Genomic DNA, 22100 nt, shown 5'->3' with positions numbered 1-22100 from the left:
GTAATTAAATGCTAACTTAAAGGAAAAGTGTGTAAGGCAGTGGTTCGCAAAAGGTGTGCCGTGGGATTTCGTGATAACCACATATAATAATTGCAATATTTACCTGGGCCTATACAGAAAGTTATGAATGAATTTTTAATTGACTGTATCGCTTTGTTGTGCACACCGATTTCCAAGTAAAGAGGCACCCTAGCTAAAATTGGCACTTACTTCAATTTGATTTCATTTAAAAAACCTTCATGGGGAACTTATTTGTCGCCGTTAACACGTGGGAGTTTTAAGTGTGTAAGTGTCAAAAGCTTTGATTGGCAGCCAGTGTGAGGGATGAGACCGTGAGTATGGCAATGGATCACTTTATTGTACAGAGCAAATTAGAACAAAGCACCAGGGAAGACGACCTACCACAGAAAGAAAAGAGAAAGAATAAAATGGTCTGCAGACAGTATCACAAAAACTACGTGTTATTTTTTTTTTTTTTTTTATTGCGTTATGTCATGATAAGAGTGATAACACATGTTGTAGAAGCTATTGTGCACAGATATAAATACAGGTGTGCTTTGGGCACAGAAAGTTTGAAAACCACCGGTTTAAGGTTTTAAAGGGATTAAGTGGCATCTACCAGTGAGGATTACAGATTTCAGCCAGCTAATACTTATCATGGTTAGGATTCCTTCATTGTTCATTGTTTCAGAGGTTTTTACGGGGAGCTGAATTATCCGCAGAGGGCTCCTCCTCTCCAAAACAAACGATCAGGTGATTCAAACAAGTGAAAACACTGAATAAAGCAATTTAATGTTACAAATCACATCGCGGATGGGCTGCTAGAAGGTTTTAATCTGGAGCCAAAGTATCCGTAAAAGTCTTTCTTTCCAGAACAAACAGATCTGGTGATTTAAAAAGGAAATAACACTGAATAAAGCAGCTTCACGTTTAAAAAAAAAGTGTTTTTCTGATACTCTCGTCACTCTCGGAGGGATTGCTAACAATGGTAGCTGACACGAAAGTTTCAGTGTTTGCTTTGTCTGCTCTGGGTTCTGATCTCCGAGGACGGGGACCCGCTCCCTGTGTAGATATAAACGGCTCATTCTGAGGTAACAAAAAAACGGTAAATCTTATTTTCAGGTGATTATTCACTAGAGAAAGCATACTTTTAATCTTATATTCCAATTCTCCTAATATACCCCTCTAAATCCTACACACTGAACATTTTACAAAAAAGGTTAAAGCATTCAAATTAAATCAAGTAAAGGTTCAAATGACGATTAAGAAAGACAAATTACAACAGCAAACCATTTGGCCCCATAAATGACAAAGTGAAATGTATAGTGCTCGATGCCCAGTCAGCCTCTACAGTTTATTGAGATCCTTCACCTTCTGAATATTAATTGACTGGTTCCAGACAGCTTTGTAGTACCTAATCATAATCTCGGAGCATTGTGTATTCAACAACAAGCAAGGCAGGCCATCTCAGCTCACCTTTACAGCAAAAGCCACCAAATTAATCTCTAAGCACACTGTGGTGTTTAGAATGCACGGCCACGAAAGCATTAATTGAGTTGAGCAGGCCAGGCAAAAGCTCAATTGTTTAAACTCGGCTAGATTTAAATCCTCATAAGTACTGCTAATTAAGATAGCATGAGGCAGGTTTTGGACTGTTTAAAGGCAATCAATAGACGGCTATTATTCTCCCCAGAGGTAAACTTGGCTTCCAGTCTTCACTTTGACTGAAGCTAAAGTGACAGGCAATGGCCTCATTACACACGCAACACTGAGGGATGCAAATAACAGAGGCCTGGCACAAACAGATACACTTGCAGCGACAGTATATACAGGTCCACACACTGAAACACTTCTCACGAGATGCAGGAGCAAAGGTTGAGTTGTTATTATGTAGAAGGACGACTCTGCGTCATCCACCTAACAAGTTAAAAGTCATTGCCACAGGAAAGAGCACAGCTGCAATCCTTCTACAATAGCACTTTAGAAGGCAAGGACTTTAAAACGCTTTGCAGATTTTTCTTCTTAACAATGAAATCTGTTCTTGTAATTGCACCTTGCAGACTACAGTTTTTCATGTGAGCGTGAGTCACATTAAAAGCGGCCGCTTCTCAATCTTTGGCACTGTAAGGACACAGTTTAAGGACATCATTCGCAAAATTGTTTTGATTTGCTGTTATTGCTCCGGCAAGGTAGCGCTCAGTAGATCTGACAGATTCCATTTAGACCTTATCTGAGATGAGGCCTTACTCTATGAGTCATCAGGACCAGAGTAAAAGATGGGAGATGCGGCCTGTTAGAGTCTTATAAAAAGCCAATTATATCTGGTCATTTTTTTCCAGTGAGCAGTGCATCATGGACCACAGGGAACCATTACTTTTAAACCTGTCTTGCTTGCTCACTGCTCATTTGGAAAAGATATGACTATCTTTATTGTTAAGTCCCTGCCTGAATAAAGGCATAAGATCACCGTGGAAGGCAAAAGATAGAATGCAACATTTACCGACATCCAAGGATCAAAGACTTACATAAAAACCAAGATTGCATTTTAGATGTGAAGGTTTTACTGTAGCTGATGGTATGAAAGGATCTGCGATGGCTGATTTATGCCATATCACCTTAACTATGCTGTTTTGATTCTGTAACTCCTTACATGGTCTGTGTGGGGTTGTGTTTCTGTCTCCTAGGAAGGACTACAGTGCTCCATCAGGAGAACAACTCCATCGATACAGGACAGGTCGACATAGGGAAGAAGGTGGGTCAGAGCGTCCCACCGGGGGTGTTCTGGCGTTCTCAGCTCAGCATGGAGCAGCCACGTTTCCTGAAGTTCAACATCTCAGTACAGAAGAACGCACTGATTGGAGTCTATGGACGAAAGGGTCTGGCGCCATCTCACACTCAGGTAAAATAAAACGTTTTTAAATTATGTTCATCACTTTGAAAGTAAAGACACTAGTAAACTGACACCTTGTGACTCTTTAAACTGAAACTGCGTAACTTTTGAATGAAAAAATCAACATATTTTTCTTGCAAATGAAAAAAATAAGCAAGAAAATGCCTCTTTTCTTCTTCAGCAACAGGCTTACTTGGTCTGGTTCTGTCTCAGCCCATCGGAAATCTATATGATGACAATAAACCTCTGGGGGGAGGGGCTAATAAAATGTTAACCCATAGTCAGACATAGCTGATGGGGCCTCTGTCTTTCCACACAGATTGTGTATCTGCTGTTCAAACATTATTGGTCAATACCACTCGGACTATAAACCAAATCAGAACACTTCCAATACCAAAATCTTGTCCTGTCATTGAGAAATTAGGTCTGACCAGCAGCATACTGTTAGATAAATGGAAAACTTGGATAGATATTCTGTGTTTCAAAGACAAAAGACTTTTACTTCATTTTGAAAAGTAAAGATCAGCTCTATTGCGGACAAATATCCTGTGTTGCTTTTTGTTGAAAACAGTGGATGAAAAGTTTTGAGCAAACTGAGGCAAAATCCCGCAACTTCACCAAACGTTCTCTGGTGTTGTTTAATTGCACTTAGAATGCTTTGTTTACCCATGCATGAAGTTACTGTTTTTGGAGTTGCAATTGGGTGGGGAAGGAAAAAAAGGGTTAGGACACCTTATTAATTTGCCGGCAGTCCAAAGGCAGACACCAAAACAACTCTCAAGTAATTTTCTCAGTTCTGCTCTCTGGTGATTTAGGTCTTTTGCATTTGTAGGGCAGCATTGCTGTCGGGTTGACATTACTGGGTCAGTTCATTGACCTTAATCATAAAAATAATTTGTGGGTTAATCACTACAAGGGACCCCTTTCACGTTAAAGGTCTAGTGTGTAGGATTTGGTGGCATCTAGCAGTGAGGTTGCAGATTGCAACCAACTGAAGCAAGCCTGTAGGAGAACTACAGTGGCCGATGCAAAAACGCGAATGGCCCTATCTTGAGCAAGTGTCTGATTGTGTTCTGGGCTATTGTAGAAACAACATGGCAGACTGCGTGTCTTATTCTAAGTCAATGAAAACACAATGATTCTTGGTTTCAGGTGTTTTTACACTATGAAAACATAGTTATGAGTGTAATATTTAATATCTGCCAGTATACCCCTTTAAATCCTACACACTGGACCTTTGAACATAGTCATGTGATCAATTGTTATTTTAAGAAATTAGCAGCTTTTAGGATGTAAAGAGGCCATTTTTCTGCATCTTATAGAAGCCTATTTCTAGGTGGAATTGGCACTGTGAATTTAGGTAAAAAAAAAAAAAAGAACAAAACCTGATGTAAACAAGGTAAAAACATATTGTTTAATAGGGCTCTTTGTCTGCCCTTATGAGGTCCCCTAATTTGAATTCATGACATGTATGCATTTGCAAATTAGAACCGGGCACTAGTTTATTTTCAGTTTTCTCCTTTCAGCTTCGATTTGCCTGTGTGGGCATGCACGTCTTTCACTTCCACTAAACGTCTGCCATTTGCAAATTGAAGTGTTTCTAAAATGCCTGATGTGTCACTTGAATGACATTTCTGGGCATCCGAATGTCCGATGTCTGGTGATGGTGATGGAAGCACTCAGACAATGGCTATTTTCCACCACACTTGACTGCAAAAGCTCTTAGCTTCACCTTCTTGACATTCTCTCTTAGTAAAGATGGGCTTCACTCAAGTGTAGACAGTTAGGGCCACTCTTTGATGGAAGGAAGTCAGATGCGAGTGACAACAGGTGAGCTGGATTGCACTTTCAAGGTGAAAAAAGGAAGCCCAACAAAATCAAAGACCAAAGGGTACTAATTAACAAGACACTACTTTTATGTCTCCGGCAATTGTTGTACAGACACTCAAGCTTGTCAATGCTGGACATTGTGTCCATTGTGGCCACCTCTAAATTACATACTGTTCAGGGACCAGGGGCACGAATCAATGCATTTACTTAACTGAGCATGAAAGACCCCAATGAGAGATATTGACTGTTCGTCGTATTCACAGCTTGGAAGACAAGACAACGTTTAAGTGCAACAGCTTTTCCACCTTTCTCAAACATAGACTTCCTCCGTCTGCTATTGAATGTCTGTCCCCGCTGATACAAACCAAACAAGTTAGAAGAAACAAACTTTTGTAGTTTATTTCCCAAGAATTTACAATCAGTTGGTATCAATTGCCAGGCTAAGTTCACTCAATCTAAAGTCTAGAGAATTTGCAGGCTGTGAGCGTTCCCCCTCTGTCCGTGGGGCATCCGGCAGTCTCTCCACGCTTGGTCTCTTGCCTGTTATTCACTGGTATTGTTGGATTGAGATGAGTTGGGGGGCTTTCACACCGCCTAATCGAGATGTATGCACTTGGCCAGGAGGTTTAGGGCTCGTGGGATGAACTGTTTTATTACTTCCCCCTCAAGCCAACAACACAAAGAAGTCAACTTCCGCCAGGTTAATATCCCTCCCCTGCCCCCCTGCTCTACTCAAAGGGGTTTAAATCACAGTGTTGACTTCACCTGTCCCTCGCATAATGCTCTCTTTCCTATCGTTTGCAAGTCAACAGAAAGGTTGCCTGGGTCCGTGTTTGTCACATTCCTGAGCATTAAATCCTGTTTTAATGTATTTCCTCGTCCCTTTTCTTTCAGCTGTTTCGAGGTTCATTGTGTTTCTGTGAAACTGGCTGTCGTGCACGTACTGATTTAAAGCTGCAATAATGAATTTTTGGCCAGAAGACAAAGAAGAGCTCAATAACAAGATGACAGATGGAAAGCGCAGACATATGATCAGCTTATTCAGTTGTTTTGCCTTAAGTGTTTCTGACTTACAAATCAGACAGAAACTGAGCTACACCAGCATCCATCAGGAGTTGTGTTTCTGCCCACCTGATGAATGTTAGTCCAACATTTACTCTTCTTTCAGCTCTGCTTTTGTCTCCAACAGCTCTTGAGAAAACAATATCTACTTCTTTAGCAGCTACCAGCAGGTTTCTATCTTTGTCTGTTTGCCGTTTGGTGCTAGGCAGGTAGTGCACAGCGAGCTCATCACTTTTTTTTTTTTTTCTGAGAACGGCTTGCTGCTGCCTCTGGAAATTGGTTGGTTGGTGAGGGGTTGTTTTGATTTTATTGCAGGCCATGAAACCGATGCAATGAGCTGAAAGAAGCTAAAAAGCTCAATAGAGATGTGGATTTAGGTCGAAACTTGTCTATTTTTAAGTTTATTCTGGGATCCTGTGGATTTTTAGAAAGTCTTAAAAGGCATTGAAGTCATGACATTTTAGGCGTTTTCGCCACAAAATGGGGGTGGAGTGCAAGAGGTTAAAAGGCATTGAAGTCATTAATCTAAAAATCAGGCCTTCAGTGGTATTAAAATGTCTTCAATCAATCTTTCTAACGTGATAAAGCTAAGACGTGGTAAGAAGAATTTTATTCATCTTCTTTTGAGTAATTTACCAAATTCCTCTCCCAATAACGTCACACAGATCAGAATAGTGAAACCTACATCACGATCAACTGTCTGCTAGTTAGCTGTCACTGTACTCTGAACGACATGGGGAAATACAGATTCAACAAAAATTAGCTATTTAACCAGGATTTCTCATTATGGCTGAAACAAATATGGGGCAAAGCATACAAGGCAATGCAAAAACCTTTTGAAATACACAATGTGGGAATCAAGGTAATGGAATTTCAGCATGCAGAGTGAGAAACACAAAATCGCCAAGGACACCACCAACAAATGTCAGATACATCCCAGTTCTGTTGATATTGGTTTTTGTTCTTCTTTTCTTTACTTTTTGTTATTGTGAAATTGGTGTAAAATTTCATTCTGAGTGGCATTAAAAAGTCCTAAATCTAACTCGCCTCAAGCCGTAGGGCCTTAAAAATATTAATTAATACAGCTTTGAAAAAAACAAATGAAGGGTTCATTTGCAAAAATGAATATCTGTTTTTTATTTATTTTCCTAAAATCATGTTTTATGTTTGTGTGTGTGTGTACAAACCAGGGGATATCAGTCAAACTGGTATTGTTTGTTTTGATATCCCAAAGTTTTTAAATTTTAATAAATGATATTTTTTTTAATTTAATATGCATTCACAGGAATATGAGTCAAACTGGTGTATTCAGTTTAAGAATGGCTCTTATCTAGTTTTCAAATGTTAAATTGTTATTGGTAGTTGGTAGTGCGATTTTTGGGGCTCATTTCCTATTTTCTGTTTTTAATTTTTTATGAGGAAAAAATTTTTTAAGTACCAACATTTCTTGAATGTTCTCATATTTTATTATTCTAAGGGTAGACTCTTGCTGATCTGCTAAAGAATTATTTTGTTTTTTGCTTGAATTTTTATCATTTGACACATCACTTTAAACTGGTTATTCTTACAAATCTGGCATTTTTCAGTCAAAAATCAATGGCTGAGCAGTTCATTAAAGCTCTCTGCAACTGCCTCATCATTAGATTTAAATCTAAGCTCTTCTGAAAAACCAGCCACAGTGCCGATCTGTATGCATCACAGTCTGACTCTCTTCCACCCTGAGTCTTCACTATGGGCTCAGTACATCTGCGTAGCTAACAACTGCCTCAGCCAAGGGATGTGTCTGCATCTGCTGTGCTCCTCTGCAGCCTATAGCCTGTTTGGGGGGATAGCTGGTATGTGTTACACTGTTTTGTGCTGCAGTGCTCTGTACCCTACAGCCTCACTCAAAATGAGGTTCAGGTGTTGAGCAGGTGCAGTGAGAGCAGATGCGCTGCTTTACTCGTTTCACTTGGCAGGAATGACTCGTTACTCCTTGTTTACCCCGTAAATCAACGTTTGTTACGAAAAAAAAGAAAGTCTGTTATACTGCAACATATTGGAGTGAAATAAGCCTGAGATATATGCTGTGTTAAATTGAGTTTTACTGTGTTCGTTAGTTAAGAGTAAAAAGATTCTGACCTTATGAACAAGGACATGAATCACTCAGTATATTTACTGCAGCACATATTACACATAATAAAAACACACAGTAAAATAATTAAAACATATCAAACACTAGTAGCAGTTTCCTTTCAAATTTATTTAAAAGACGATGAATAAAATTGCGCATCGATGTCATTGAAGAAAGCTTTTCACTTAATTTATCCTTTTATTTGTATTTCATTCAGGTACTCGCAGTGAATAACTCAGAATTTTAAGTTTACGCATCTCCACAGTACATCTTCAGTGTTAATTTAACAGATTATAACAAACACATTGCCAGAGTCTCTCTAAGTGCACTCCTGTCAGAGTTAACAATATATTTTTGGAATATTTTTAGAGCATTAGCCCCAGAGCCATATCAGCTCTATCAGCACACAAACAACCCTCCAAACAACATCTATCAACTCCAAATAACTGCCACTGAAAAATCAACATTTATTATACTCGAATATTTGCCGGGTACACAAACCTGTTCTGGTTGTGTCTTGCATTACGACTTTGAAGAGTTCCTCTCAGACTGTTAGTGAAATCACCAGAGGAGCTGCATACAAAGCATCCACTAGAAGGAAATATAAACTTTTTGAACTCTCTCGCCTCTTCACTGCCTGATTTAATCATACCAACATTAAAATAATCATCTGCATCTGTCGAAATCTGTTCTGGGTGTTTGTTTGTTTTTTCCAGTATGACTTTGTGGAGCTACTGGACGGCAGTCGGCTTATCGCCAAAGAGCATCGGACTCAGAGCGAACAAGAGACAAGGGCCCGGCTGGATCATCCGGTCACCGTCCACCAAGCGGGATTCATCCAGTACCTGGACTCAGGTGTGTGGCACCTGGCGTTTTATAATGACGGACGGAGTGCGGAAACAGTGTCCTATAACACCATCATCCAGGGTAAGAGGACACACATCTGCTGCTGATGAGTGTGATTGGAATGATGTGTAATGACATGTTTGGAAGACTTTAATTTCCTTTAAACAGCTGCGCCTGCATGAGCAAACAGTTAGGTTGTTAGAATTCTGTCTTCCCCACAAACAAGCTGAGCCTCATAAACTTAAAGCCACCTAGGAGGCAGATCTAAGTTTCCATTGGAGGGTAGTGGATTATTGTGCTCGACACTATAATACGAGACCATACACAGCATTGATCCTTCCCCTCCTAACAACCTCTTCAGCGTTCTGAAGTCTGTGAAATTTCCTTGTGGGTTTTGAGGTAGGAAAAGCACTAAGGTTGAGGGTTTTTTTCTATTTCCTTCGGGGAGTCCCATTGATCCGACCCTACAAATATGAAGGTATCGATGTGCAAGGTCAAAATTGCCTGGGTCCAACACTGGCTCAATGAACATCCAATACAAGTCAGAGTAATAACAAAAAAGTTTGCCCTCTTAACGCCGATCAAAATGAGGGCCCTGGTCTTTTGGGGCCACCGTTCATGAGCGATGGTCTGTTGAATGAACACAAGATCTGTCTGTAGGATATGTCAGATTAACTTCAACTCAGAGAGGATTTGTGCTGTAAACACTCAGGAGATTGCATGGCTCGGGCATGATCAGTCATTCAAGGGGCTGAAGGGGGAGGATGAGGCAGCAGAGGAGACAGGAGGAGAGCAAAATGTGTCAAGGAAATGGAATTATTTGGTCTAATTTAAAATGCCCGTGTGGCTTTAACTTAACATGGCGTCGATGCGAGGAGTGGGGCTGCAGCACGCATGTTATGGAGGCTTAGACCTTAGTGGGACATGGACAAATAGCTGTAAATGTATGCTGTGCCTGATACGAGTGCTGCAGAAAAGGGATGCTTAGAAAGGCTGAATTCATGCAGGGGGAGAAAAAAAGAAAAGTTAGTATCTGGGTTGTCTCGCAGTATTTCTTAAACTGTACAGTTGTCAAATGTTATATTAAGGAGGAATTTCAGATTTGCTATAATATGACAATCCGATGAGTTATTAATAGTCTGACTCTCTCACTGCTGTGCCCACAGAATCTGTCACGGAGTGCACACACAACTGTTACGGGAACGGAGAGTGTGTGGCGGGATCGTGTCACTGCTTCCCAGGATTCATAGGGCCATACTGTTCCAGAGGTAATTATTAAGCCCATGTATTACTCTTATTCTGTTCATTCAGCAGCTGATTTAAAGTGTCAGGGACACCACATTTTGAGAAATATATATTTTTGTCCCTTTATCTGTAGTGATGTCCAGCTGTGCTGATTTGTTGTGGTTTTATTTGCTCAGTTTTCTTGAGATATTTGTTGCCACTTCAGCGTAATGAAAGTGAATGGAATTTTGTTTAGTGCCCAAATATTGGGAGAAAAATGGTGAATTGTACTACTATCAATAAATCGTCTAGGCTGATGTATTGGCCAATAATGGCTTATTACAGACATATATTAATAATTGGCATATATGTCAGCTGATAACTTTAAAATCCGGTATCAGTCAGGCTCTATTGTCTCAGTTACTCTGACTAATCTACATAACTGTCCCGAGCTGTTTTAATTAAAACTACAAAAAGTCATTTTGAAAACTATTGAAACATTTTTAAACCACAAAGCACCAAAGAATTAATTTGTTTCACCTCCATTGTATTTGAGTAACGCCCAATATCTCCGAGACGTTTATGTCAAACCAAAACTATCTGCATGTCTAAATGCCTATTATGCTTATTTCCAGGGTCATAGTTGTTCTAGCATAAGTCCAAAATACACGTTTACATGCTTTAATAGTAAACACATTATTTTCCTCATACTGGAATTCCTGTATTCACCCTCTGATTGAGACACTCTTTTTGTCTCGATAAGCCCCATCCCGAAAAAAGCCTAGTCTGCTCTGATTTGTCAGCGTTTATGGGTTTTCCGTATTTCAGCGTTTTTGCACCGTCATACAATGATGCGGGAAGACGTTCATTTGTAGGCCAACCTGGGCATTAACATAGTCCTGGTTCCATCAACAAAAAGCCAATGAGATTTTGCCATCACGTTACAGAATATTACTGCAGAAAATAATATTGCAGAAAATAAGCTCTGTCATCAGCAAAAGTTTAGGATACTAACACGTTTTCTTCAGCAAGATAATCTTCACAAATTAACACCACTTTTATGATTTTTGAAGCATAAATGCAATCACCAGAAGTAAAAAGCTAACCTTGGGCTATAAATAAACTACACCACGGTCACATGACTTTAACATCACCACATCAAAGAGCCTGTAAAGCCATGTTTTGAGTGATGACGTTCTGTAGTCTCATTCAGCCACCTGTTAGCAACTGCTGTAAAGCTTCAAAATTCACAAGTGGGGTATTTACTGACTAACCACAGACCTTATTTCAGGCATCTAGCCAAACGCCCATTCAAAAACCCCATTGACTTTGAGGCGAGGGAACCGCACCACTCTATCGTGGCTGGGGAATGACTGTAACGGAGAATAGCAGCTCTCACTAGTGTGAAAAATCACCTGTAAATTACTTCTAAACACAGACAGACATGTTCCAGCAGGAATATGATCCAAATCGAGGAGATCAGCAACCATGATGACATGTTTCCCTGACGTTAGCATGAAGCCATATGTAGCAGTGCAAGCTACACAAAGACACTATTATGCCTGGAGCAGATTACCATATAAAGAAATGAGTTACAAGCTGAGGTCATCTTGTAGCCAAAGTAGAAAGAAAAAAAAACAAACATTTGAAACAGAATATTCAGAGCAGTCGCAGGTTTTGGCTCACTTGGATTACTTTTACATACGTTTACCTCATTACTTGAAACCTAGGCCATGTTAAATATGAAAATCCAGTGTTATTACATCATATATTTATGACAGAAAATATGGAAAAGCAGACTAGGTCTGCTTTAAAGGACCACTTAGATATCATTGAGAACATGCTTAATAATTTTGCTGCCAGCAGTTAGATGAGACAATAGATACCAGTCTCATGTCTGTGTACTATATACAGTACAGGCCAAATGTTTGGACACACCTTCTCATTCAATGCGTTTTCTTTATTTTCATGACTATTTACATTGTAGATTCTCACTGAAGGCATCAAAACTATGAATGAACACATGTGGAGTTATGTACTTAACAAAAAAAGGTGAAATAACTGAAAACATTTTATATTCTAGTTTCTTCAAAATAGCCACCCTTTGCTCTAATTACTGCTTTGCACACTCTTGGCATTCTCTCGATGAGCTTCAAGAGGTAGTCACCTGAAATGGTTTTCCAACAGTCTTAAAGGAGTTCCCAGAGGTGTTTAGCACTTGTTGGCCCCTTTGCCTTCACTCTGCGGTCCGGCTCACCCCAAACTATCTCGATTGGGTTCAGGTCCGGTGACTGTGGAGGCCAGGTCATCTGCCGCAGCACTCCATCACTCTCCTTCTTGGTCAAATAGCCCTTACACAGCCTGGAGGTGTGTTTGGGGTCATTGTCCTGTTGAAAAATAAATGATCGTCCAACTAAACGCAAACCGGATGGGATGGCATGTCGCTGCAGGATGCTGTGGTAGCCATGCTGGTTCAGTGTGCCTTCAATTTTGAATAAATCCCCAACAGTGTCACCAGCAAAACACCCCCACACCATCACACCTCCTCCTCCATGCTTCACAGTGGGAACCAGGCATGTGGAATCCATCCGTTCACCTTTTCTACGTCTCACAAAGACACGGCGGTTGGAACCAAAGATCTCAAATTTGGACTCATCAGACCAAAGCACAGATTTCCACTGGTCTAATGTCCATTCCTTGTGTTTCTTGGCCCAAACAAATCTCTTGTGCTTGTTGCCTCTCCTTAGCAGTGGTTTCCTAGCAGCTATTTGACCATGAAGGCCTGATTCGCGCAGTCTCCTCTTAACAGTTGTTCTAGAGATGGGTCTGCCACTAGAACTCTGTGTGGCATTCATCTGGTCTCTGATCTGAGCTGCTGTTAACTTGCGATTTCTGAGGCTGGTGACTCGGATGAACTTATCCTCAGAAGCAGAGGTGACTCTTGGTCTTCCTTTCCTGGGTCGGTCCTCATGTGTGCCAGTTTCGTTGTAGCGCTTGATGGTTTTTGCGACTCCACTTGGGGACACATTTAAAGTTTTTGCAATTTTCCGGACTGACTGACCTTCATTTCTTAAAGGAATGATGGCCACTCGTTTTTCTTTAGTTAGCTGATTGGTTCTTGCCATAATATGAATTTTAACAGTTGTCCAATAGGGCTGTCGGCTGTGTATTAACCTGACTTCTGCACAACACAACTGATGGTCCCAACCCCATTGATAAAGCAAGAAATTCCACTAATTAACCCTGATAAGGCACACCTGTGAAGTGGAAACCATTTCAGGTGACTACCTCTTGAAGCTCATCGAGAGAATGCCAAGAGTGTGCAAAGCAGTAATCAGAGCAAAGGGTGGCTATTTTGAAGAAACTGGAATATAAAACATGTTTTCAGTTATTTCACCTTTTTTTGTTAAGTACATAACTCCACATGTGTTCATTCATAGTTTCGATGCCTTCAGTGAGAATCTACAATGTAAATAGTCATGAAAATAAAGAAAACGTATTGAATGAGAAGGTGTGTCCAAACTTTTTGCCTGTACTGTATGTAGCAGCAATATGTGATATGTGATCAGTAACTTCCTGGAGTGTCTGCTCATTTTGCCTCGCAACATAAAAGAAATAGTCTGAGACATGTCCCTTCGTAAAACGGCCAATTGCTGTTGTCGTTTAATTCTTTGGCTGTTGTACGGATTAAACAAACAAGATATGACGTGTCAATAAGTGAGCTCTGGAGGTGCTGTGAGGCAGATTTTGTTACCTTTGTACAGAGCCAGGCTCACTGTCGACCCTTATTTCCAATCTTTATGCAAAGCCTATCAGTATGTTGCTATAGCTACACATTTATAACGTATATGAGAGAGTGGTATCAATCGAACTCATCTAATTTTCTGCAAATCATGAAAAACTTTTCCCTTAAAAATGGATTACAGCTGCAGTATATAAAATAAGATGAAGAACACTGAAGAAAAAGTAACACCACCACCCTACTGATATCAAATAACATGAATTCTGTGAACCTGTTTCCTCAGCTGCCTGTCCGGTCCTGTGCAGTGGTAATGGCCAGTACACCAGGGGGCGCTGTCAGTGCTACAGTGGCTGGAAGGGCACTGAGTGTGACGTCCCTGCCTCCCAGTGTATCGATCCTCAATGCGGGGGACACGGACTGTGCGTGGCAGGCAACTGTGTGTGCAACACTGGCCACAAAGGACCCAACTGTGAACAAGGTAAATGGTGAAAAAGGAAAGCGTCTTCCCATTGGATTGGACGCAGCTAGATGCAACATATTTCTGTGGGAAGCTCAGGGGGAATCGACACAGTCCATTGGTGAAACAATCGGCTGTTTTCAACTCCACCGAGCGGATAATGCTTTAGATGTTGTTATTGATACCATGTGTATAAATTAACTCCCTCTTAGTGTTCAGACCACATGAGGGTACAAGCTGGAACAGATTGTGCAGGGCCTGTTGATGCAGTCACCTATTGGAATGCTCCACAGTTGAAGACACCTGTTAAAATCGATCAGTCAATAGCATCTGTTCCTCTGTTTATTGAGAAAGGGCTTTTTCTTTGGTGTCAACCTTTTCCACCTCCCCCTTCACTCCAGTGCATTTAACTTTATTGATCCCCATGCAGACAAAAGACAATTATCAGCTCAGATTTACATGTGTGGCTCTTTGACCTTAAACGTAAAAAGCTATTGGGTTTGCTAAATGAGCTTATTGTGGTTTTGTTTGAAGTGAGGCAATATTGGAAGGAAACATAGATGGGAGGATGGACGCATTTGTAGTTCCAAGCTTGCATGTAAGGGCTCCAGTGTGATGAATTGGTTCAGGTAAATAATCAATATCAGTGTCCAAGGAGATGGGGGGATTGCACAGAGCAATCAGCTCCTGAGGAAGCACAATGATGTCATCACAAATTATCCCTTTGGGTTGATTATGTTGGTCATAATTGCCAATTATTAACCTAGATCAGCAAGTTGATCTGCAAATTGTTAATAGTAATTGATTATATCTGTCTAGACACTAATTGTGCCCCTTTTCCTGGTGCCTATAATGGAGCATAATTATGCTGTCAGTATATTGGAAGTACCCTGTAATATACCGTAGAGGAGCCAGTAGAACATAGGGTGGAAAATTACTACCAGCCACCACTAAACACTGCAAAATTTTCAGCCGTTGCTCACCAGCCATCATCTGGCGCTGGAGCACTTCCACTCCTAAAAAACGATTTTGGCCGGTAGCAGTGTCAAACTGTCTGGGGTAAATAAGTAGCTTTGATGCGCTGTCTAGAAGATGTGGTAAACTAATATCCTCGTCATCCTCGCTTTTGTGTTTCCGCAGTAGACTGTGTGGATCCAACATGCTCCGGTCACGGAGCCTGTCATCACGGTGAGTGCCACTGCAACCCGGGCTGGGGAGGGATCAGCTGTGAGATCCTGAAGAGCACTTGTCCGGAGCAGTGCTCCAGTCACGGCACCTTCAGCACCGACTCGGGAACCTGCGTCTGCGAGGCCAACTGGACAGGAGCCGACTGCTCCATAGGTCAGAGCACATGTCACTCTCATGTCATCACATTAAGCTTTTATGCAGTTTTTTCATGCAACTTACTGTGGGGCTGCACTTAAAGATTACTTTCATAATTAATCTGCCAATAATTTCCTCAATTAATATTTTATGTGGGGCAGCTGTGGCTCAGGAGGTAGAGTGGGTTGTCTACTAATCGGAGGAGCAGTGACTCGATCCCTGGCTCCTCCAGTCTGCATGTTGAAGTGTCCTTGGGCAAGATACTGGACCCCAAATTGCTGTGTGAATATGTGTGAATGGTTAACTGAGTGGCAGGGGGCACCTTGTGTGGTAGCTTCAGCCACCAGTGTGTGATCTGACATCTCCTTATTGCTCATTTTTTTGTCCCAAACTTAAATATATTGAATTAACAATCACATATGAAAAGAAAAGCAACAGATCTTTACATTTGAGAAGCTGGAACTAGGGTATGTTTGGCTTTTTAATTAAAAATAAAAGTACTTTAATGATTTATAAATTATCTAAACTGATGCAGATTATTTTTGTTCTGATTTACATCATATTTATCATATTTGCGGTGATATATGCTTTAATCTTTAATAATTTTTTTTAAAAAAATCCAATTTTAAGTAATTAATCGTCTCTGTTTGTGAAATACCATTTAGTGAACATCAGAGGAGAATTTGTTTTCCTAAATGAATATGTCACATTTTGAAATGAAACTCTTTGAATAGCAGTCAAATCTGTTATCTTTCAGCTTTTCCCCCCACAGGTAAACATGCAGGAACCAACATTATTAATTGGAAAGTCTGGGTTTGCTCCAAAGATGATGAATGAAAACCTGACTTATTGAAGTTTTTCATCTCACATGAGCTATGCGCACATGCTGCAGTACTTTCAGGGCTGTGCTTTATGAGCACCAGGTTACATCTGTCCTAAATCATCTTCAGTTAAGTTTAACTTTGGTGTAGTCAAAATAGAGGATGTAGACATTTAAATTAATGTAAGAAAGCCACAATAAAAAAACAAGTGCTCTTGTAATGATGAGGATGTTTTCACAACAAGCGTGTTTTAAACTGTTAAAGATGTAGTTGGTAACCTCTATAAAAATAACTTTGTCACATTAGCTGCAACTGTCACTACATTCAGATGGTAGTACTCTAGACAAATGGTGTGTGAAAATAATCACGCTCCTCCTCCTCCTCGTAGTGCTTCTAACAGCACCTAAAGGAATCCACTGCACATGAATGAAAACAACCAATCAGAGCCGAGGAGTCTCAAAAGCAGCTGTCAGTCATGTCATTCACAGCTCGTGAACTGCGGTCAAACTATGCAGCACTGATCAAATATAAATCAAGATTCCGTTGCTGCACTTCCTATTTCTTGCCTCACATGTTTTCAGAAACACATATTAGAGTACCGTTTAGCTATAAGATGAGAAATGAGGGGAGTGCTTTATTTTGGCTCTGACAAACTTTCTGATTTTACAGCTAAACGTTTATTCATTCAATTTCCCTAACTGCGTATCCTGTTATGGGTCACTGGTGTGCTGGAGCCTATCCCAGCTGACACTGGGTGAGAGGCAGGGTTCACTCTGGACAGGTCACCAGACTATCACAGGGCTGACACATACAGACAGACAACCATTCACACCTACGGACAATTTAGAGTCACCAATTAACCTGCATGTCTTTGTACTGTGGGAGGAAGCTGCAGCACCCAGAGAAAACCCACGCTGACACGGGGAGAACATGCAAACTCCACACCCCAGGTTTTTAATCAGGAATCCTCTTGCTGTGAGGTGACAATGCTAAGCACTGCACCCATGCTGCCAGACAGCTAAACAGTACACTAAAATATTATTCTGAATATACCTGAGGTGAGAAATAAACAACGCAGTACAGGGTTCTTACATCTTAAGGCAAGCTAGATTTAAAACTTTTTTTAATGCCACTTGCAAAGAAATTTAAGACCAATTCTGTAAAAACCACAACTGAAGGGAAGCTGTGCTAGAGACCTCAACTCTGATTGGTTGTTTTCCTTCAGCCGCAGTAGATTCTAGTAAATGCCATTAAAAGAACTGTAAGAGGAAAGAGTGACCTGATTTTATTCACAGATTATCTGTCTCATGTATTTCTGTGTGGATGTAGTGACAGTTTCAACAGAAGTTGTTGTTTTGAAAGTTACCAACTGTAGCTTTGATACCAACTCTGTATTTTTAAGGCAACTTGATTCATGAATCCATGCGAGAACAAAAACAGCAACAAACACTGAAATGCCTCAAATGTCTCAGTTTTGGTGCAGGCAGGAGAAAGAAAGAAACCTGGACCCACAGATAACAAACCAGCGACAAAGGCCTTCACAGGTATGAGGAGACAGATGTTGACATCTGATAGCCAGGAGTCAATCATGCTTGGAAAGTGTTGTATAACGAAAGAAAAGATAGAGAGAAGCTCGGTCTAGACTGCTGCTCATATTTAGTATTCTTTACTGCAGTATATTCACAAGAGAAGTTTAAAAAAAAAAAAGTGTCACAAGAACTGATATTCATTATCAAGCAACATGTGAATCCCTGTGATAGTCACTTTGATTTTCTTTCAGTTTGGTAGTTTGAACCAAAATAAATCTGCTTCATTATGTTCTGGACTAAATAAATCAAACTGTGGGTGCGATCACACCCTTTAAGTTTGGTAATCAACACTTGTAGCACGTGCTGATTTTGAAACAGAGCATATGTTGACAACAAAGCTTTGACTCCACACGTTAACTCTCCTGTGACCCAGCATATGTTCTGTTTGAAATTCAACACAAACCTGCGTTGTTTTCAGAAAGACTTATAGATTTGTTCAGAACCTTTGCCAGTGTGTTTTATAGCAGCTTTGGGTTTTTTAGGGGAGAGGAGACAATTCTGTATTCCCATCTGCTCGCAGCAGAGCTTCTTCATTTGTTACCGGCTTTGTATTCGGAGGGTTTGGCTTTCGACACAGGTAGGTGACATGTTAGTTCAAAGGCTGGCCCCTCCCATCTGTTATCTGTGCATGAGGTTCACGTGATTTATGTTCCGTTTCCCATTTCAGAATAGACTCATTCTCTGTGTGTTGAACCCAGAAACAGACACAATGGCCGCGCTGAGTCGAACAATTAAAAGCAGAAGTTGCCGTTTGTTTCTGTCATTGTAAAAGGCTGTCGAATGTATTTCTCCTGGCTGAAATTCAATTGAAAATTAAATCATATGGAGGCTGGGTGGTGTGTTTGAGATGATAGATGCTTCTGTAGACATTTTAAAGCAGCATGCAGCCTGTTTGGTCAGAGACCAGAAAGAAAGAATGATTGTTTTGGTGAACGGGGAGTTTTTTCTTTCTTTCTTTCTTTTGTGTCTCGCTGTATTTTCTTCTTTTAAAGAAAGGTAATTTGTTATTCTGTTAAAGCTTTCAAAATTCCAGGCACAATCCTCTCACTCAGCAAGATATCTCAGGCTTGTCAATACTAGAACTGACTGAGCCGGTGCGGTCCAAAAGTTACGGTTTACCCACCTGGGCGGGTGGAGAATTCCTTCTTAATTAATGCTGCGGTTCTTCTTCAATTAAATAAACTTTAATTAACAAGCGAGAAGCATGGATCGACCGCCCACAACCCCTATCCAGCTTGAGTCAGGGGCATGTTAAAGGCAGATAAACACTTTTGGACTAATGAAAAATTGATTGCATAGATTCTATGGGAAGGAGGTATCCCTTTGGAATCAAATGACTCCCCTCCAGAGGCATGCTTAATATTCTACAGTGTCGACCCGACTTAATCAGAACCATCCAAGGTCTCTCAATCGAAGAAAAACTCTATTGAGAGAGCTGGAAACGGACTGCTAAAAGAGCCTCAGTAAAGTGGAGTGTGTGGAAAGCAGTGGGGGTAGATTAGCTTAAAAAAATAATAAAAATACATGAACAAAATGAGTACATATTTTATCCCTGGCTTGCGACATTTTGGGCAGCAGAATTATGTCTCTTGGCTTACTTGCTTTTCCTGAAGGCAAGACCAAGTTTTTAAAAAGTCACAAACTTTTCCGTTACGGGGCTATATAAATTTCCTGGAGCATCTAGTCACTTAGAATTTGAGGACATACTTGAGCTACTTTCCTCCAGCACACTGACGGCTGTTGTCGCAACGGAAAGCTTTACGGCTCTTGTGTTCAAAAAGCTTTGATAGAAGCTCTTGGTTCCAGTAAATGAACATTTCTTATTCTCTCACAACAGCAGCCACAGCTTGTTGAGCGTTAGCTTTAGCCTGGTACAGACTGATTTGCTTACCACCCGTGGATTCAATCATTTGAATTCTACTTCTCTGAAGATAACACGGATTCATAGCAGATGCTCTGCTGTTTCCGATGCTCCGTACTTGAAGAAATCATGTTGATCTAACATCTCTCCGAGTCCAGACATAAGAACCTGCTTAAATCCCTAACCCTCGCCTCAGTCTGCCAAGACTCCATGCAAATCAGCCTCCAGAATATGTAAAACCTGCAAAGTGGTTGTTTTGGAAGTGTTTAGATGCACAAAGTAATTGCTGTGCTTTACTGTTCTTGTGCTCTGACTTAAGACTTTTTGAGCATCTTCATTTTATTTCAGGGCGTCTGCACTGCATGGGGGAGTAAAGTGACCTATGAAATTACTGCAGGCTTTGATAAAGATGAGTTAAATTGGCTGCAGGAAGAACAATTACAAAAATAACCTGTGTTGCTCTTGCATAGGCATGGAAATAAATCTATTATTCCAATGTGGTTATTCAGAGCAATACTTATATATTGTGTGATAGGCTTTGATGTAATTTCAGATGAAAAAAAAAAGTGGTGGTTGCACTGATTGGAAGCGTTTGTTGATAAGCTAATTGAAGTCCTTCAGAATTTGTTGCTGAGCAGTTTTAACATAAAATACACGTAAACTGAATCAGATCATAAAGACGCACACACAGAGTTTCTTTCTGCTCTTCTGCGTAGAGTTTTATCTCTTTAAAGTGTATTCTAACATGCACTCATTACATTTGAATTGGTTTTAATGCGAGCTGATGGGACTGTGTTGCTGTGGTGGTTTACAGATTAAATGTCAAGCACTGAGAATTTGAGAGACTTTATTATTGCCGGAACCCATAAAAGTAATAATGCTATAAATCAAGAATAATTTCATACTTTTTTTGGCAGAAGATTTATCCTCTGTCTTTTCTCATTCTCAACTATTCATTGTGTATTTTGGCACGGTGGCAGCCAAATAAAAGCTGATTGTGTTGCAATGCCCTGACATGTCGTATGTCAACTGCGTGTCCTGCTTTACACACATTTTTTACTGGTGTCCATAAAGCAATAGAAAGCAGTAAAGTCCTGATTTTTTTTCCCATGTGAAATAATGCTTCTTAAATTTTGTTTTAAGAGATGGCAGTAATTTAAAGTCTCTGCAGTCCTCTGCAGACATTGCAGCTTCTGTTTTTGTTTGCTTTGCCTTTACATTTTCAGGATTTTCTGTAACACATTTTTCAGGAAAAGTGCTGAAAATGTGCCTTGTTTACAGTTAAACTTATTGCCCCACTTTAACGGATGGAGTCAACACTGTTCACCAAACGTCAGAGTGTTTTTCAGTGGTGGCAGATGCATCTACACAGAATACAAAAATACACCAGTGCAGACAAAAACAGGGCCTTTTCACAGAACAAAAGCTACATGACTCTGTCGCTTTTTCTTCTGCAACAGAGGTGTGCGTGGTGGACTGTGGTCCCCACGGCTCGTGCATCAGTGGTGTGTGTCACTGCGAGGAAGGCTGGACAGGACCGGAATGTGAACAGAGGGACTGTCACCCACGCTGCATCGACCACGGAGTCTGCCGAGAGGGCAAGTGTGACTGCCATCAGGGCTGGACGGGTGAACACTGCACCATTGGTGAGCCACTGTGACACATGCAACACCGTACACCTACACACACTTGACAGGAGGGCACGAACTACAGAGGAAATTTGTTTATGGACAGGCTTAAAAGGGCAACTTTGGAGTGTGAATGTCAGTGTTTTCAGTGCAGTTTCGAGCATTTGTTGGAAAGGCACAGATCATGACACACTTCTGTTGCTGCTTACCTACTCCAACCAAGTACCTTTGCATGTGAAACTAGTGACAAGTGCTTTATGGTGATATTTTTTACTGCTTACAAGTAAACTGCTGTGTTCCAATTTCCAGAGATCAGTGAATCAAACATCTCCGACCTTGGATTGTTTTGTTTTTTTCTGAATGTTTGTCTGTCAAAGTCAGTTACTACGTTTACATGCATAAAATGTCCCTGTTTTTGCCCTTATTCCAAAAAAGACAGTGTTCTCATTCAATGGTTTACATGGCTGTGAAAATGAATATTCCACTAATATTCCTGTTTACGTGCAGCCGAGCATACTTGGATTAACTGGCCCTAACATGTCGTTTATTATGTTAAAATATGGATAAGTGGCACGGCTGTCTGTTGTGCCAGGATTTTTTCAAAGTTTTCCACTGGTGGTGGAGTTCTTTGACTGTACAAACACAGCCTCCCTCTTTCATTCCTTCAACCACTTCTTGAAATGGTTGGCATTATAATATTTGCGCATATCGAAG

At 40.6% G+C, this 22100-nt stretch overlaps 1 protein-coding gene across 6 annotated transcripts in view; it reads left to right on the top strand.

The window, feature by feature from the left end:
• The window catches only part of LOC117261067 (teneurin-3), a 193694-nt gene that overhangs the window by 108258 nt on the left and 63336 nt on the right, over positions 1-22100 (top strand). For all 6 annotated transcript variants that reach the window (XM_033633282.2, XM_033633281.2, XM_033633280.2 and 3 more), the window contains 6 exons: positions 2685-2899; positions 8612-8822; positions 9908-10009; positions 13991-14185; positions 15305-15505; positions 21219-21404. In XM_033633282.2, coding sequence (XP_033489173.2) covers positions 2685-2899; positions 8612-8822; positions 9908-10009; positions 13991-14185; positions 15305-15505; positions 21219-21404 — 1110 coding nt within the window. The remainder of the gene's footprint in view (positions 1-2684; positions 2900-8611; positions 8823-9907; positions 10010-13990; positions 14186-15304; positions 15506-21218; positions 21405-22100) is intronic.

Source organism: Epinephelus lanceolatus, chromosome 7 (genome assembly GCF_041903045.1).
Source record: "Epinephelus lanceolatus isolate andai-2023 chromosome 7, ASM4190304v1, whole genome shotgun sequence".
In the NCBI taxonomy this organism is placed as follows: Eukaryota; Metazoa; Chordata; class Actinopteri; order Perciformes; family Serranidae; genus Epinephelus; species Epinephelus lanceolatus.
The sequence above is the reverse complement of the archived record's forward strand: the minus strand, read 5'-3'. Positions and strand labels throughout refer to the sequence as shown.